This window comes from Mustelus asterias, chromosome 2, assembly GCF_964213995.1.
Source record: "Mustelus asterias chromosome 2, sMusAst1.hap1.1, whole genome shotgun sequence".
Lineage (NCBI taxonomy): Eukaryota > Metazoa > Chordata > Chondrichthyes > Carcharhiniformes > Triakidae > Mustelus > Mustelus asterias.
In genome coordinates this window covers 50,737,030-50,756,622 of record NC_135802.1, presented here as the reverse complement: position 1 = coordinate 50,756,622, position 19,593 = coordinate 50,737,030, and the positions used below count along the sequence as shown (strand labels likewise).

At 43.3% G+C, this 19,593-nt stretch overlaps 1 protein-coding gene across 11 annotated transcripts in view; it reads left to right on the top strand.

The window, feature by feature from the left end:
* Positions 1-19,593, top strand: part of crot (carnitine O-octanoyltransferase) — a 54,818-nt gene that overhangs the window by 3,609 nt on the left and 31,616 nt on the right. For 6 of the 11 annotated variants that reach the window (XM_078235137.1, XM_078235066.1, XM_078235110.1 and 3 more), the window contains 4 exons: positions 13,545-13,689; positions 15,254-15,378; positions 18,014-18,195; positions 19,070-19,194. In XM_078235137.1, the coding sequence (XP_078091263.1) occupies positions 13,575-13,689; positions 15,254-15,378; positions 18,014-18,195; positions 19,070-19,194 (547 nt within the window). In that variant the 5' untranslated portion in view covers positions 13,545-13,574. Of the gene's footprint in view, positions 1-1,133; positions 1,228-2,405; positions 2,585-5,747; positions 5,897-12,103; positions 12,320-13,544; positions 13,690-15,253; positions 15,379-18,013; positions 18,196-19,069; positions 19,195-19,593 lie in introns of all 11 variants that reach the window. The other 5 variants (XM_078235146.1, XM_078235154.1, XM_078235093.1 and 2 more) reach the window with 4 other exon arrangements.

The following is a 19,593-nucleotide window of genomic DNA, read 5'->3' as shown; positions in this document are numbered from 1 at the left end:
TTGACCTCTAAGTTTCAAAATAATCGTTCCCAGAACAGTGGTTGAACTTTACATCATGTGTAAAATGTGAACCACCGGTGTTGGAAGAGAGCCCATTTATTTTTGCCAGTTGCCATATGCAGTCTACTCTGCTCGGGCCTGTCTTAAACTCCTGTGTATTTTCTTACCAGGACGGTCCGTATTGCCTGCTTCATTTCATGCGCCTATTTATAAGGCGAGTATAAACCTAAATCTTTGAGCTGAAAATATTGATGCCAACTCCTAATGCGAGTATAGCCCTAGACATACATTAAATAGTTCAAAAACCAGGGTGTCAATTCGACACTGAGCGTAGGCCTAAACATACATTTTGGCACTGAAAGAACGAATCATCTTATGGCGAGTCAATCTATATGCCGTGATCTATTGTATTTTGTTTCCGTAATTTTTTTTTGACATTTTCAACAGAACTTGCCAGCTTTGAAAAGAGCCAAGTGTGGTTTTAATAAATAAGCCATAAATTTGGGAATCCTCTGTAAAATCCAGAGGATTCTTTAAAAAATATTTTCTAACATTCGTAAAACAATGGGATTTATGGGCCAATAAATTTTCACAAATTTCCCATTGTGCCACCTGAACAAAAGCACTGCGAATGCTGGAAATCTGAAATGCAAACAGAAAGTGCCGGAAATGCCCAACAGGGAAGGCAACATGTGTGGATAAAAATCAGCTAGCGTTTCAAACCAAACTTAGCGTAACAGACTGGCTGGGTTGTCAGAATGTGGAGATGCCGGCCTTGGGTACTGGGGTAAACACAGTAAGAAGTCTCACAACACCAGGTTAAAGTCCAACAGTGTCGATATGCGCAATCTTCTTGGAGATCCTCTCCACTTGGAGCCAGCAGTTTGCGGTGTCGATGGTAGCCATGATGTGGAGATGCTGGCGTTGGACTGGGTTGGACACTGTTGGACTTTAACCTGGTGTTGTGAGACTTCTTACTGGGTTGTCAGACCCCAGCTTTCACATCTACCCATCCAGTGTAAAGTTTCTACTTTCAAGAAGAATGCCTGAATTATCTCATTTTACTTGCACGCAATTAGCGGGGAAGAGGTTATCTTTGTATGAATACTTCTTTTGCTGTCAAAAATATGTAGGCTTGGTGCCTGGTCTCAACCTTCCAAGGAAAGAGTGGTCCACCCTCAACAGGTTCAGTACTAGCCACGGCTCCTGCTTGGCCAACCTCCACAGGTAGGGAAATAGTGCCAGCCCCCTATGTGCCTGTTGAAGAGAGTAAACCACATCATAGAAGAGTGTTCTATCCATTGTGGGCCTGTCTGCACTTAAAGCCACAAGAAACTGTCTGGCTTAGGCACTTTGCTAAATATATAAATGTGCTTGTACATTTCATAACAAATGCTAAATAAAATGCATGCATATTTCACTAGCAGACAGAGGGACGGTAACATGCGGTACGAGTCTCCCAAACAAATTCTAAGTGTCGAATTTGTGTAAAAACTGGACTAAATCCTGCTGGGTTTTTTTCAGTAGGAGTTTCAAAATGAATCTCCCACACTCTGTGCGAATGCGCCGATCTGTCAGCGCCGAGATTGCCGCATGCACAATGGCCCACACTGCCCCCCCCTCCCCCCCGGCCCAATTGCTGACCCCGCAAACATGTCCGGGCCGGCCTTGACACCTGGCCTGCCTCGATCCACCCCTCCCCCTACACCCCAATGTCCAGCTCTGATCGCAGGCCTCCTTCAGTGGGACCCCCCCCCCCCCCCCCCCCCACCCCACCCCCCAGAGGCCTATAGGCCCTGCTCACTTGCTACTGCCTGATGCCCAATAGGCAATGCCAAGGTGCCCCCTGATACTGCCTAGGTGCCAATAACCAAGGGGGCATCCCCTCATGCCTGATCCTCTGGAGGCCTCAATTGCCCCTCCTCACTCCAGCGGGACCGGGCCGCTATTGTAAACGCTACTGCAGTGAACCATTCCTGGGGGAAGGTGGGGGGGGGGGGGTTGGCTGGCATGGTGGGGGGAGGAGGGAGACACTGGCGCGCCCGAAGATTTCAGTCCCCGGCCCGCTAATGGGATTTAAAATCTATTCAAATCAGCATCTATGTAAATTTTCCAGCTTCGTGCTGGAAATTCGGCTGCCGGAGACACTCAGAGGCTGTGGCACACAGCGGGGAGTCCGCAAAACAGCCTCTCCTGGCACGCTGCTCTACAAAAGCCACTCAGCGGGCTGGGAGAATTGCCCCCATGGTCTGATAAGAATTTGTGATATAATCATTGATCTGGATATTTGTACCTGTTGAATTTTATTCCAATAATCTGTTTAAATCAAATAAATTTCACAGTAAAATGTATTTTTAAAATCCTTCCTCATATTATGTTCTGCTATACGTGGATGCGTGCAAAAGTGGAACGGCAATAATCATGGGGGATTTTAACCTACATATTGATTGGTCGACTCAAATTGGACGTGGAGGGCTTGAGGAAGAGTTCTTGGAATGCTGTCGGGATTGTTTCATTGAACAGTATGTTACAGAACCTATGAGAGAGCGAGCTATCTTGGATCTGGTTCTGTGCAATGAGACAGGTAGGATTAAGGATCTTCTTGTGAAGGATCCTCTTGGGATGAGTGATCATAATATGGTGGAATTTCTGATACAGATGGAGGGTGAGAAAGTAGGGTCCCAAACCAGTGTCCTCTGCTTGAACAGAGGGGAGTACGATAGGATGAGGGTGGAATTGGCTAATGTAGACTGGGCGAGCAGACTGGTAGGTAGGACAGCTGAGGAACAGTGGAGGATTTTTAAGGAGATTTTTTTTAAGTACTCAGCAAAAATATATTCCAGTGATAAAGAAGGACTGTAAGAAAAAGGATAACCGGACGTGGATAACGAAGGAAATAAAGGAGAGTATTAAAATAAAATCAGATGCGTACAGAGTGGCCAAAAATAGTGGAGAATTAGTGGATTGGGAAAGCTTTAAAGAAAAACAAAGAACGACTAAGAAAGCGATTAAGAAAGGAAAGATAGATTATGAAACTAAACTAGCTCAAAATATAAAAAATGATAGTAAAAGTTTTTACAAGTATATAAAAAGGAATAGAGTGGCTAGAGTGAATGTTGGACCCTTGGAAGATGAGAGGGGGGATTTAATAGTGGAAAACGAGGAAATGGCTGAGACTTTAAATAAGTTCTTTGTGTCGGTCTTCACGGTGGAAGACACAAATAGTTTGCCGAATATTAGAGATCGAGAGTTGGTGGGAGGGGAGGTCCTTAATACAATTACTGTTACTAAGGAGGTGGTGCTTGGTAGACTAATAGGACTGAAGGTAGACAAGTCCCCGGGCCTGGATGGAATGCATCCCAGGGTACTGAAAGAAATGGCTGAGGTAATAGCAGATGCGTTAGTAGTAATTTATCAAAATTCGCTGGACTCTGGGGTAGTGCCGGCTGACTGGAAAACAGCTACTGTTACGCCGCTGTTTAAAAAAGAAAGTAGACAAAAGGCAGGTAACTACAGGCCGGTTAGCTTAACGTCCGTAGTTGGGAAGATGCTAGAGTCCATTATTAAAGAGGAAATAACAGAGCACCTGAATAAGAATGGTTCGATCAAGCAGACGCAGCATGCATTCATGAAGGGAAAGTCGTGTTTGACGAATCTACTGGACTTTTATGAAGATGTCACTAGTGCGGTTGACAGAGGGGAACCGGTGGATGTGGTGTTTTTAGATTTCCAGAAGGCGTTCGATAAGGTGCCTCACAAAAGGTTGCTGCAGAAGATTGGGGTACACGGAGTTAGGGGTAAGGTGTTGGCGTGGATTGGGGATTGGCTATCTAACAGGAAGCAGAGAGTTGGGATAAATGGGTGCTTTTCTGGTTGGCAGTTGGTGACCAGTGGCGTGCCACAGGGATCGGTGCTGGGGCCTCAATTGTTTACCATTTACATAGATGATCTGGAGGAGGGGACTGAATGTAGGGTATTCAAGTTTGCTGATGACACGAAGGTGAGTGGGAAAGCGAATTGCGTGGAGGATGCGGAAAGTCTGCAGAGAGATTTGGATAGGCTGAGCGAGTGGGCGAGGATCTGGCAGATGGAATATAACGTTAGCAAATGTGAGGTTATCCACTTTGGAAGAAATAATAGTAAATTGGAGTATTATTTAAATGGAGAAAAATTACATCGTGCGACTGTGCAGAGGGACCTGGGGGTCCTTGTGCACGAATCGCAAAAACTCAGTCTGCAGGTGCAGCAGGTGATCAAGAAGGCGAATGGAATGTTGGCCTTTATCGCGAGGGGGATAGAATATAAAAGCAGGGAGGTCTTGCTGCAACTGTACAAGGCACTGGTGAGGCCGCAACTGGAGTACTGTGTGCAGTTTTGGTCCCCTTATTTGCGAAAGGATATATTGGCCTTGGAGGGAGTGCAGAGAAGGTTCACCAGGTTGATACCGGAGATGAAGGGTGTAGCTTATGAGGAGAGATTAAACAGATTGGGTCTGTACTCGTTGGAGTTTAGAAGGATGAGGGGTGATCTTATAGAGACATATAAGATAATGAAGGGGCTGGATAGGGTAGAGGCAGAGAGATTCTTTCCACTTAGAAGGGAAACCAGAACTAGAGGGCACAGCCTCAAAATAAGGGGGGGGGGGGGGGGGCGGTTCAGAACAGAGTTGAGGGGGAACTTCTTCTCTCAGAGGGTAGTGAATCTCTGGAATTCTCTGCCCATTGAAGTGGTGGAGGCTACCTCGTTGAATATGTTTAAATCACGGGTAGATAGTTTTCTGATCGATAAGGGAATTAGGGGATATGGGGAGCAGGCGGGTAAGTGGAACTGATTCGCTTCAGATCAGCCATGATCTTGTTGAATGGCGGGGCAGGCTCGAAGGGCCAGATGGCCTACTCCTGCTCCTATTTCTTATGTTCTTATACACTGAGATACACAGCATCATTTAAACGTTGTTATCCCTTTAATATAACATTTAAGTAATACAATTTTGAAAATCTATGCAGAGTTCTAGATGGTCTATGGGTATCTCTAATACCTCTAGTTTATCAGAGTGGTTGGTTATCCATTTTTGTCAAAGTCTTGTGATAGTTCTAGTTAATTTATCCATTCTGGCCCTTCTGACACAAGACCTGGATAAGCTCTTATGCAGAATACACGGATGCATTTGCCTGAATTATCTGGCATAATTCAGGAATGTGGTGAATGTATGAATTTCTTTTTGAAGAAGAACCTTGAGCCCCATTGGTAGGATGGGATTTTTTCTGTTTATGTCTCGGTAAGATGCAGCACAGAGCTGAAAAAAGAAGGAACCCTGAGGGAGTAATGGCAATCACAATGGAAAATCAGAAGATATAGTGTGCAGCTTTTTTTCCTGTTAGATTGTGTTGGAAGGATGACCCTTACTTATGAGTGTACAGTAAAAAGACAAGACCAGCTCATTAATGCTGAACCCAGCTCAGAAATAGTGCATCCTAGTGTATCACACTTCTCCCATCACTAGTGACGCTAACTCTGGCATAGGTAGCCCCAGGAGGTCACAATCACCCAGAATGTATTGGTAAACACTCAGACTAATCTCCCCGGGAGCCCGGATATTCTCACCAGAGCCCTGAGGAACACAGCACTGAGCAAGGATGGAAAGATCTGTTTGCATTCAGTGAATCAGTTCTAAAGATCAAAGACTTTCTATCCCACTTTACCTTTCAGTAACTGAGAATTAACTCACCACTCTCTTTCCTGTGTAGGGTTTTAAAAATTCTTTCTTGGGATTTGGCTGGCTCTGCCAGCATTTATTGCTGTTGAGAAGGTGGTGTGAACTGCTGCCCTGAAATGCTGCAGTCCAGCAGGTGTAGGCACGCCCACACTATTTCACCATCATACACAGGAGAAAATGGTAATATGTATGTGCCTTTTGCAATTTAAGCTTGTATCCATGTTCTCTTTTCTCGTAGCTGGTATTGAGCTAGAGAAAGGGATTTGATGTTATCTCTATCTGTTCAGATAGGGTCATGCCTAAACCACCTTTTTCCCACTGTAAATACTTATCTTCTCATAATACTGATCTGGTTATCAATGTAATTGTCAATACTTTGATTTCCTCCTTCAAAGCTAGGGCAAACCATTGTTTTGTATAAGCTAATTATTGCTTTCTTAAACTTTGAGCCTAATCTTTGAGCTTCATGTCTTAAAACATGTCTTTAAGGTCCCCTAACCAGTAAAGTAAGGTTCTTCTGACTAACCAGTATTAAAATGCAGCATTTTAAAAAAGTGAAACGTAGATTAATTTAAATATAAGCATTGGACCATGTGCTTTTTAACATTTTATAGACATGATTATTTACGATTTTTTTGGTTTTGATAAATGACTAATAAAAACTCATCTTTTTCTGAGTTTTTATTCTTGATTTATGCAGTTTTGCATAAGGAAATAGCTGGGTCATTGCATTTGCTTGATACCAGCCATCCTTTGTGAATATGTACCCAATGTGACTAAACACATTGACGAAGGGAAGGCGGTAGATGTGGTTTATATGGATTTTAGCAAGGCGTTCGATAAGGTCCCCCATGCAAGGCTTCTAGAAAAAGTGAGAGGGCATGGGATCCAAGGGGCTGCTGCCCTGTGGATCCAGAACTGGCTTGCCCAAAGGAGGCAGAGAGTGGGTACAGATGGGTCTTTTTCTAAATGGAGGTCGGTCACCAGTGGTGTGCCCCAGGGATCTGTTCTGGGACCCTTGCTGTTTGTCATTTTCATAAATGACCTGGATGAGGAAGTGGAGGGATAGGTTGGTAAGTTTGCCGACGACACGAAGGTTGGTGGGGTTGTGGATAGTCTGGAGGGATGTCAGAAGTTACAGAGGGACATAGATAGGATGCAAGACTGGGCGGAGAAGTGGCAGATGGACTTCAACCCAGATAAATGCGCAGTGGTCCATTTTGGCAGGTCAAATGGGATGAAGGATTACAATATAAAGGGAAAGACTCTTAGTACTGTAGAGGATCAGAAGGACCTTGGGGTCCGGGTCCATAGGACTCTAAAATCGGCCCCGCAGGTGGAGGAGGTGGTTAAGAAGGCGTATGGTGTGCTGGCCAATCGAGGGATTGAGTTTAGGAGTCTGGGGATAATGATGCAGCTATACAAGACCCTCGTCAGACCCCACTTGGAGTACTGTGCTCAGTTCTGGTCGCCTCATTACAGGAAGGATGTGGAAAAGATTGAAAGGGTGCAGAGGAGATTTACAAGGATGTTGCCTGGATTGAGTGGCATGCCTTATGAGGATAGGCTGAGGGAGCTTGGTCTTTTCTCCTTGGAGAGACGTAGGATGAGAGGAGACCTAATAGAGGTATATAAGATGTTGAGAGGCATAGATTGGGTGGACTCTCAGAGGCTTTTTCCCAGGGTGGAAATGGCTGCTACGAGAGGACACAGGTTTAAGGTGCTGGGGGATAGGTACAGGGAAAATGTTAGGGAGAAGTTTTTCACACAGAGGGTGGTGGGTGAGTGGAATCGGCTACCGTCAGTGGTGGTGGAGGCAAACTCAATAGGGTCTTTTAAGAGACTCCTGGATGAGTACATGGGACTTAATAGGATGGAGGGTTATAGGTAGGCCTAAAAGGTAGGGATATGTTCGGCACAACGTTTGGGGCCGAAGGGCCTGTTTTGTGTTGTAGTTTTTCTATGTTTTGTACTGAGACTAAATGATTTAATTGTAATATTCTCCCACTCAGAACAGTGGAAACTTGCCCATGGCATTTCTTTTTGTTCAGACGCTCAATTCTTTGCATCAGAACTGTACTTTGACTATTTGTTCAACATTAGCCCTGTAACTGCATCAGCTGGCAGACATTCTGATAAAGTTGCATTTAATGTTTTTGGTTCTCCCAAGAGAAAAAAAATAGAAAAACGCTGTCCTAGCTAGAATAGAATGAAACACCAGAGACGTACAGACTAGAAGGTGTTGCATGTAAATCTTTTTTGAATTACGACCTCCTTTCAAAATCCTAGGCAAATAGAACTTCTAAACCTGTTATTTTTTCAAAAATTACATCTCTATTATAGGATCATAGAATCCCTACATGCAGCAGGAGGCCATTTGATGCATCGAGCCTACACTGACTCTCCGACAGAGCATCTTGCCCTGGTCCATATCCCCATAAACCCATGAGTTTACCCCACTAATCCCCCTAATCTATACATTTTGAGACACTGAAGGGCAATTTAGCATGGTCAGTCCACCTAAGTTGCACATATTTGGACTGGGGGAGGAAACTGGAGCACCCAGAGGAAACCCATGCAGATATGGGGAGAATGTGCAAACTTCACACAGATGGTCACCCAAGGTTGGAATCGAACCTGGATCTATGGCACTGTGAGGTGGGAGATGAGAACATAAATAATGAGATGTAAAGCAGTTATTGGGAGAGGAGGAGTAAGAAAGGAGGAAATAGCTTGGTCTGGATCAACAACAATTATGTGTAAATAGAGGGGCAACCAGCAACAATATTAACAATAATTAACTATTTGAGATATACTGACTCAATTAAGACGGATTGAGGTTGACTGAGTGACTGACACCTCCCCCCTCTGCCATCATAATTCCTTTCACTCGGAAAGAGTGCAATTTGTTTTAACTTGTTCTAGCTTAAGACTTTTCAGTTTTCAAGCCCTACCCCATTGACTCTTTACAGAACAGCTTGTAGAAGCTTTAACATAGAAAAATATCTTTGGTGTTTCACAAGGATGTGACAATGGAACTGAGCAGGCTCAAGATACAATGCCAGATTAGAGGGTGTGTGGGGGATAGCTACACAGGGTCCGGAGTGAAAGGAAAGGAGAGTTTGGGAGCTAGTGTTGTAGGACCTGCGAATGAACTAGGCCATATAAGGATTAAAAGTTTACACAAGGATTAACTTTTAAATTTAAGACTTATAGGTTAAGCATTTATTGCATGTACAACATGGGGGTGATGGCCAAGTGGAATAGTGTGGGTTATGATAAGAGAGTCAAAGAGGGAAAAATAACTGTAGTGGGCCTCACAGAGCCTTGTGGCAGAAAGCAGTCAGCAGAGTTAGCTTAGAAGCTATGAGTTGGCAGTTGGGCATTTGTCAATTTAGGATACTCAACACTTCCTCATTCGATATATTAAGAACGTCAATATATTGAAGGAGGAAGTGCTGTGTATCCTAACTTGCATTAAGGTAGACAAGTCCCCGCGGCCGGATGGGATCTATCCCAGGTTACTGCAGGAGGCGAGGGGAGAAATTGTTAGGGCCTTAACAGATATCTTCATTTCCTCTTTGACCACAGGCGAGGTTCCAGAGGACTGGAGAATAACCAATGTCGTTCCCTTGTTTAAGAAAGGAAACGGATAATCCAGCAAATTATAAATCAGTGAGCCTGACATCAGTGGTGGGGAAGCTTTTGGAGAAGATACTGAGGGGCAGGATATATGCATATGCAGAGGAAAATGGACTAGTTAGTGACGGACAGCATGGCTTTGTATGGGGAAGGTCATGTCTCACCAACTTGATTGAGTTTTTTGAAGAGGTGACAAAGAAAATTGATGAGGGAAGGACTGTGGATGTAGTTGATATGATATTAGTAAGGCAGACCAGTAGAAAAACTAAAATCACATGGGATTCGGAGTGGGCTGTCTAAATGGATACAGAACTGGCTCTGTTATAGAACAGTAAGGAGTCTCACAACACCAGGTTAAAGTCCAACAGGTTTATTTGGCACTAGCTTTCGGAGTCTCAGGCTCCTTCATTAGTTCAACGCCGGCATCTCCACATCTCGGTTATAGAAGACAGAGAATAGCGGTGGAGGGGTGTTTTTCAGAATGGAGATCTGTAGCTGGTGGTGTTCTGCAGGGATCAGTGCTGGGCCCTCTGTTATTTGTAGTATGTATAAATGATCTCGAGGAAAATGTGGGTGGTCCATGTTGCGGATGACATGAAGATTGGTGGAGTTGCTGATAGTGCCAAGGATTGTCAGAGGATACAGTAGGATATAGATGGATTGGAGACTTGGGCACAGAAATGGCAGATGGAGTTTAATCTGAACATGGGGCGTCACAGTGGTTAGCACTGCTGCCTCAGTGTCAAGGACCTGGGTTCAATTCTGGCCTCGGGTGACTGTCTGTGTGGAATAAAGAACAAAGAACAATACAGCACAGGAATAGGCTCTTCGGCCCTCCAAGCCCGCGCCGCTCCCTGGTCCAAACTAGACCATTCTTTTGTATCCCTCCATTCCCACTCCGTTCATGTGGCTATCTAGATAAGTCTTAAACGTTCCCAGTGTGTCCGCCTCCACCACCTTGCCCGGCAGCGCATTCCAGGCCCCCACCACCCTCTGCGTAAAATACGTCCTTCTGATATCCGTGTTAAACCTCCTCCCCCCCACCCACCTTGAACCTATGACCCCTCGTGAACGTCACCACCGACCTGGGAAAAAGCTTCCCACCGTTCACCCTATCTATGCCTTTCATAATTTTATACACCTCTATTAGGTCACCCCTCATCCTCCGTCTTTCCAGTGAGAACAACCCCAGTTTACCCAATCTCTCCTCATAACTAAGCCCTTCCATACCAGGCAACATCCTGGTAAACCTCCTCTGTACTCTCTCTAAAGCCTCCACGTCCTTCTGGTAGTGTGGCGACCAGAACTGGGCGCAGTATTCCAAATGCGGCCGAACCAACGTTCTATACAACTGCAACATCAGACCCCAACTTTTATACTCTATGCCCCGTCCTATAAAGGCAAGCATGCCACATGCCTTCTTCACTACCTTCTCCACTTGTGACGTCACCTTCAAGGATCTGTGGACTTGCACACCCAGGTCCCTCTGCGTATCTACACCCTTTATGGTTCTGCCTTTTATCGTATAGCTCCCCCCTACATTAGTTCTACCAAAATGCATCACTTTGCATTTATCAGGATTGAACTCCATCTGCCATTTCTTTGCCCAAATTTCCAGCCTATCTATATCCTTCTGTAGCTTCTGACAATGCTCCTCACTATCTGCATGTCCTGCCAATTTTGTGTCGTCCGCAAACTTACTGATCACCCCAGTTACACCTTCTTCCAGATCGTTGCACATTCTCCCCATGTCTGCGTGGGTTTCCTCCCAAAGATGTGCGCGTTAGGTTGATTGGCCATGCTAAATTGCCCCTTAGTGTCCCAAGATATGTAGATTCGGGGGATTAGCAGGGTAAATATGTGGGGTTACAGGGATAGGGGCTGGGTGGGATTGTTGTCGGTGCAGGCTTGATAGGCCAAATGGCCTCCTTCTGCACTGTAGGGATTCTATTCTGTGAAATGCAAGGTGATGCATTTTGGAGGATCAAAGTTAGGTATGAATTATACTGTAAATGACCAGAACCCTTAGGCACAGTAACACACATAGGGATCCAGGTCACTGTTCCCTAAAAGTGGCAACACAGGTGGCTAAGGTGATTAAGAAGGCATATGGCATGCTTGCCTTCAGCTGGGGCATTGAGTACAGGAGTTGGGAAATCATGTTGCAGCTATATAAAACCTTGGTTAGGCCGCATTTGGAGGATAACATGCAGTTCTGGTCACCACATTATCAGAAGGACATGGAAGCTTTGGAGAGAGTGCAAAGAAGGTTCACCAGGATGTTGCCTGGTCTCGAGGGTGTTGGCTATGAGGAGAGGTTGAATAAACTGGGATTGTTTTCACTGGAAAGACAGAGGCTGAGGGGCGACCTGATAGAGGTGTACAAAATTGAGAGGCATAGACAGGGTGGATAGTCAGAGGCTTTTTCCCAGGATGGAAGTGTCACTTACAAGGGGGCACAGGTTCAAGGTGAGGGGAGAAAATTTAAGGGAGATGTGCGAAGGAAGTTTTTCACGCAGGGAGTTGTGGGTGCCTGGAATGCGCTGCCAAAAGATGTGGTGGAGGCAAGCACATTAGCAACATTGATGAGGCATCTGGATTGGTACATAAATAGGGAGGAAATAGAGGGATACGAACCGAGTAAGAGCAGAAGATTTTCTTTTCTTTAGGGCATCACGATCAGCGCAGGCTTGGAGGGCCAAAGGGCCTGTTCCTGTGCTGTACTTTTCTTTGTTCTTTGTTCAGATCAAGGAGCTGAGACATTCGCAGCCGTCAGGTGCTAAATAAAAGTTGGAGGGTCGCTTAGCCAAAAAGCCATTGGAAGAATTCCCATAAAAAGCAGGAACTCTGATGAAAAATCAAAGTGACTTCTCAGGGTCTGTGAAATACCTTTGGGTTGGTCCCAAGAAAAGTAAACGAATCTTCAGGATTGTGTGTGATAAGGGAACTCCTAAAGAGAAAGTAAGACTGAATTCATAATATATGTTGTTGTAAACTATAGTATGAAGTTAATGGTTCTCTCTTTCATTCTTTTTGATATACAATATCATTTATTTTTGTTGTACAATATGAAATCCTGTGGCACAGTTCTGTCAGTTAATTACTAGTTGTTTGGATTTCTTCTTTAAACATCAACAGTTCCTAACAGGATTGTCACACCATTCCAGTGGGTAAAGACAGTCTTCGCGATATCATTATGCCAACACAGGCATGAAGGTCCCAGATTCAAATCCTGGACTGCCAGCACCCATGGCACCATATCTCAGCAAGAATCAGCTCCTTTGGTAAAGGAGTGAGAAAAATGGGGAAACAAAGCTATGAAAGAGTTGACTTGACTTTCCATGAAGAATGTTAAAACCTTAGTGGGGAAAAAAAGCTTAGTTTTGAAATTACAGTGTACATGTTTGGAAATTCTAATCAAAACTGCGACAATTTAACAAGTAATCTTGAATGCACACTTGTTTTATCTGCTTTCACTGCTCCACCACGTGCACTCACTTCTGCTAACATGACAGCTGCATGCAATCCCCAAAAAGAGTCCACCTCCAGCCTCTGATCATCGGCTAACTCTGACTTACCTTGAACTACTTCCACAGGGATCCCCTGGTGCAGCGCAGGCCTGGATAAGAAGCTCCCACAAGTCAGTTGTGACCTAGGTTTGCTCAAACATCTTCATCAATAGCCTCCACCTTTCAGCTAATACACAACCAAGCAATCTTAGTCCTCTTTAAACAAAGGCCCCATTTCTCCCCGTCATTCCCTCGGCTCCAGTAAATTGTTTTCATTTTGAGTTCCTTCTCTGGCTTTGACCTTTTAATGAACTTCCACCACAGGTTCTATTGTGAATCCTTTAATCCTCTGACTAAGGATTACTGATTATTTCTTATACTCTGCCGACACTGGCAATTGATGATTTTCAGCCTCCTTTGCTTCTCTCCAAACCTATTTTGTCCTGGTAATTTCTCCTGCCAATTTTCTGTCTTTGAAACCTTCATGCCCTCCTTCAGTCCCACCTATATTTTTCTGGAGATAAAGAGGGTCAAAGTACTGCAGGAAATAACCTGAGGCATTATTTTAAGCAAGTAGTATATAAATGTATGTTGTTGCAGTGATTTGTATTTCATTTGTGGAAGGGAAGGTCTTTATTGGCTTTTTTTCCTAATATGTTTTGTTGTGTTGTCATTAGAAATAAGGTGAGGCATTGATGTGAAAAAAAATGGAAAATCAGATGTTTGAATCAAAAGAAGAGCGTACATTTCAGTACCAGGACACATTACCTCCGTTACCTGTTCCCTCTCTTGAGGAATCCTTGATGAAATATCTAGATGCAGGTACAGTATCATCATCACAGTTTACATAGAGTTTTATGTCTGTATCTATACTGCGGTTTGAGTCGCTGTTGTGGCTTTAAAAAAAAAAGAACTATCTTTTCATGTAGACATCTCTTATAGACCGGATTCATAAAAAATTTCAGACCGGTAGCAGTAACTGTATAGTGTACTCAGCACTAACCCAAATGTGTCCTTGACCTGGTTGTTGGCAGATACTCAACTGCCAACTCATAGCTTCTAAAGCTATCTCTGCTGACTGTTTTCTGCCACAAGGCTCTTTGCAGACCACTACTGATTTTTTTTCCCCCACAATTTACTTTCTCTTATCCTATCCCACACTATTCCTCTTGCCCTTCGCCCCCCCCCCCCCCCCCCCCCCCGCAATGAATCCTCAGCCCACACGTCTCCATGTTGATGCAAAGATCTAGTTAGATTTTTATAAGTTTGGGTGCATTTTCTTTTTATTAATTAATTTTGTTTTTTTATAGTTTTTGTATTGATCAAGTTTTGATTTTTGTTTCTGATTGTAGGATTTTAAATTTCTCCAGAAACTATTGATTCTTTTGAACTGGATTTCTCCCACTGCAGTTTTACTCTGTTTTGCAAGAATCTTGAGTCTCCCATGAGACCCTTGTCTCCCCTGCTACCTGATTCCCAGCAATACACAGACTTATTTTTTGAATTATCCTGTAGTATTGCATAGGAAGTAGAGAAGTCCTGAGCACCAGCACTAGTTTGTAATCTCCTATAAGGGCTAATCAGAGGACGTGTCATGAAGTCAGGGTGTGGGATGAAACTTTTGACATCAATTTTAACAAGTAACACTTAATAGGTATCTTATTTGGTTCCTACCAAAGATGTCAAATTTTTGTTTTCTTAAATGGTTATTCACCTACAGCAGAAAACGGATGCCAGAAACAAATATTTTCAGGCAGTGTTGTCATGGCTGTACACTGCAATATTTAACTTTATTTGGTATTAAATGGCTCCTCCAAGCAGCAATAATCTCTTGTTTTTGATTTACGGGAGATGTTGACTGTTGTATATTCTTGAATTTCATCATACTTTATATAACTTTATAGACAGTAGCTGATCAAACAGAGTGGGATATTGCCACAGGCTATTGCACAGTTTTTGAGCTCTAATGACTTATTTTCTTTTTCCAATTCTGCTTTTTTTTTTGAGTTATTATTAGACTTGGTGTGTTCCGGCCTTAAGATTTGACCCCTTTGTTTTAATGTTCATCAGTGTGCTCAACTACATATTATTACACATTATTAGGTATAAATTTTCATCCAATCATTTCTACCTCCTCCAGACATCTATCTTACATTCACACTGTGCAATATTTGACCTATGGAAGCAGTGTTTGATTATTAGAAAAAAAGCTTCCTAGATCTCTAGGATCCTTCAAATTGTAACCTTGTGAGATAATGGCAATGTCTCCGTATTTGTTAAGGATGTTATGTTTTATGCTGTGAAATCAGTGAAAACCTGTTATAGTAGGCTTGTCATTACTGTTTAGTTGTAATTATACAGTTGAATTTTTTAAAAATTGTTTTAGTGAAGCCATTTTTGAATGAAGAAGAACTTCAAAGAAGTACAGAAATTGTTAAAACATTTGGACAAGGGATTGGTAAACAGCTACATCAAAAACTTCTGGAGAGGGCCAAAGTTAGGAGAAACTGGGTAAGCAGGAGCACAGATGCTGTTGGCATTAATGTAATAATGAAGTAGCGTAGTTGGTTTACTTATTAGTTTACTTGGTTATCTGTCTACAGATTTTTATCTGAACATCGTCTCTTTTCTTATACTCTTGGAAGGTTTTCTATTTTTTAAGTTTATTTATTAGTATCACAAGTCAGCTTACATTAACACTGCAATGAAGTTACTGTGAAAATCCCGTAGTAGCCACACATTGCTGCATTCAAAAGGCATTTTCTGTCCATTTCATCCCTCAGTTTTCTCTTTCTAGCCCTTTGCACCATCAATAATTGAAAAGGCGACTGGACAAGAACTAATTAGGGACAGTCAGCTTGGCTTTGTGAGTGGAAAATCATGTCTCACGGATTTGATTGAGTTTTTTGAAGGGGTAACCAAGAAGGTAGATGAGGGCAATGCAGTCGACGTTGTCTACGTGGACATTAGCAAGGCTTTTGACAGGGTACCACACTGTAGGTTGTTGCATGAGGTTAAATCTCACGTGATCCAGGGTGAGATAGCTAAATGGATACAAAATTGACTTGATGACAGAAGACAGAGGGGGGTTGTAGAGGGGTTGTAGAGGGTTTCAAAGTGGAGGCCTGTGACCAGCGGTGTGCCTCAGGGATTGGTGCTGGGTCCACTGTTATTTATCACTTATATTAATGATTTGGATGAGAATTTAGGAGGCATGGTTAGTAAGTCTGCAGATAACACCAAGATTTGTGGCACAGTGGACAGTGAAGAAGGTTATCTAGGATTGCAACGGGATCTTGAGCAATTGAACCAGTGGGCTGATGAATGGCTGATGGAGTTTAACTTAGTTAAATGCGAGATGATGCATTTTGGTAGATCGAACCAGGGCAGGACTTACTCAGTTAATGGTAGGGTGTTGGGGAGAGTTATAGAACAAAGAAATCTTGGGGTATAAGTTCATAGCTCCTTGAAAGTGGAGTCACAGGTGGACACGGTAGTGAAGAAGGCATTCGACATGCTTCGTTTCATTGGTCAGAACATTGAATACAGGAGTTGGGATGTCTTATTGAAGTTGTACAAGACATTGGTAAAGCCACAATTGGTATACTGTGTACAGTTCTGGTCACCCTATTATAGAAATTATATTAGTAAACTAGAAAGAGTGCAGAAAAGATTTACTAGAACATTACCAGGACTTGATGGTTCGAGCTATAAAGAGAGGCTGGATTGATTGGAACTTTTTTCCCTGGAGTGTAGGAAACTTAGTGGTGATCTTATAGAGGCCTATAAAATAATGAGGGGCACAGATCAGCTAGATAGTCAATATCTTTTCCCAAAGGTAGGGGAGTCTAAAACTAGAGGCATAGGTTTAAGGTGAGAGGGGAGAGATACAAAAGGGTCCAGAGGGCCAATTTATTCGCACAGAGGGTGGTGACTGTCTGGAACAAGCTGCCAGAGGTAGTAATAGAGACGGGTACAATTTTGTCTTTTAAAAAGCATTTAGACAGTTACATGGGTAAGATGGGTATAGAGGGATATGGGCCAAATGCGGGCAATTGGGACTAAATGTTAAAAACTGGGCAGCACGGACAAGTTGGGCCATGCTGTAAACCTCTATGACATGATTGCTAGGAAGCATATGAGATCAGCACAAGTGTTGACTCTTTCTCTTTTTGATTGCACTCCTCAGTGATATGGTTGAGATTCTGAACTTGGCCATATGGGGGATCATAGGTCCACCTCTCCTTTTTATGGCATTGCTCTTTACCTTCACTTTCCATGCATATTTTACTTCACCAATTTCCACCAGCCTTCATTTTTATTTCAAAGACTCCCTTTCCACAGGCCAAGAGTGGCACTGCTACAAGATTGTATTTTCATTGAGATAATAGAAGCATGGGTTAATACTGCAGCTGACCACAAACTTTGATAATTTTGCCTATGGATTTCACAACTTGGAGACAATGTACTGCTGTCCTTATCATTCAGTTGCATGGGGACAAGTGATGTTTGTTGTTATTAAGCCCAAATCTGAAATCTTTGTTATCCATGATTATGGGACCTCACCTAGATGTTCTGTGCCACCTTTATTTGCCCAGAAATAAAACGTTAGAGAATGTAGTATTGAAATAGTTGTTTATAATAAATTCCTCCCACAGTCCAAAAGACGTGCTGGTTAGGTGCAATGGCCATGCTAAATTCTCCCTCAGTGTACCCGAACAGGCGCTGGGGTGCGGCGACTAGGGGATTTTCACAGTAACTTCATTGCAGTGTTAACGTAAGCCTACTGATGACACTAATAAATAAATAAACTTTAAATATTGTATCATATTACAATTGCCAATATTTGGTGCATTATCCTTTTTATTTGCTGGGGATTACTTGACTGACGCAGGATAGACTTTAAAACTCTATGAAGCACTCTAATATCTTGAACTGGGTACCTTTAAGTAGAAGAATTCAATCAATTTACAAATTATTTGTGTCTGCTGTGTAAAATGCTTCTGACATTCCTTCAGATACCTGTTCAATTGTAGATCATTTTGCATGTAATTGGTACTGGATATTGCTTTCTTATGTGAATCCGTTGCTTTTATGTTGGACTTTAGAAGAACGTGACCACTATTGTTCTGCATCTTTTCACCAGCTTGAGGACTGGTGGCTGACCAGTGCCTATCTGGATGTCCGAATGCCATCAATGTTGAATGTAAACTTTGGAGGTCCTGCTCCCTACTTGGAACATTATTGGCCACCAAAAGAAGGCACACAGCTTGAACGATCTGCCATAGCTGTATACCACATGGTGCAATTTTGGGAACTGCTTAGAAAGTAAGGTGAATCATGTGTAGTTGAAAAATGTAAAACACCTTTTCCTGAAATTTAATAAGGAAAATATTGTATAATCCCATTTCTGGATTGTAGAAATTGGATCCACACTTTGGATTTTGGTGGTCTTGATTTGGATTCAGTTTCTCGATTTGTACCTGAACTGTTCCAACACTCTAAACCTTAGAGTATGGGCCCAATTTTACCATTTTGATTCTAAGTGCTGAATCTGGGCGCAATTCAGATCCGATTTGGAAAACTGCTCTCAGGCGCCCCCATACGCACTCAGCCTGAAAAAAAAATCGCGGGTCTGAATCGCTGCTGGTCTGGTTGGAGCCTTGAACTGCGCATGCGCAGTGAGAAAAAAAAGTTGAAAAACGCACCCCTCTCACATCACTCCCGGGCCGCAAAAAGTGGATAAAGCGGCCCGGGAACGATGGCCCCCACAGACATCGCTCCACCCCCACAACATACCTGTCCCCCTTATCCACCCACCCCCCCCCCACCTCCCCCCCCACCGATCACACAATGGCAGCGGTCCCCCCCCCCCCCCCCCCGCACCGATCTGAGTCAAAGAGCTGTTGGAAGCTCTGAACTTACTACTGCAGAAGCTGGAGCGCCCAAAACTGAACTTTGCCGAGCATGTCTGTTTCACGCCGAATCTGGACACGCGAAAGCGATGGTAAAGGAGGGAATGCTGGTAAGGTTGGGCGGGCAGCCAATTAATTCAATTTAAATGCATGCAAATGTTTTTTTTGTTTTTTTGTTAACTGTTTAGTGCTGGTCACAAGTCTTATAACATGGTCTTTTTTGTCAATGCATTTTTTTATGCACATGCTTGGTGAGAAAAATAATTCTCATTTTTGTTTTCTCTTAGACAGCGCTTGGTTATACACAAAGCTGGCCGTGTGCCATTGGATATGGACCAGTTTCGTGCATTGTACTGTACCTGCAAAGTACCTGGAATAACTAGAGATTCCCTTGTCAGCTACTTTAAGACAGGTAATTATTTTATTGAAAGCGACCATTACAGAATCAAGTAAGAATGCTGCCTCACAGTGCTAGGGATCCAGATTCAATTCTGGCCTTGGGTGACTGTGTGGAGTTTGCATCTTCCCCCCGTTTCCTCTGGGTGCTCCAGTTTCCTCCCACAGCCCAAAGATGTGCAGGTTAGGTGGGTTGGCCGTGCTAAATTGCCCCTTAATGTCCCAAGATGTGTAGATTAGATGGATTAGCCATGGTAAATGTGAGGTTACAGGAATATGGTGGGGGGAAGGTTCTGTGTGAGATGCTGTGTCGGTGCAGGTTCGATTGACCAAATGGCCTCCTTTTGCAAAGTAGGGATTCTATGATTCTATGAATAGGGAATAAGACAACTCGGAAGAGAGTGATCAGCCTGAC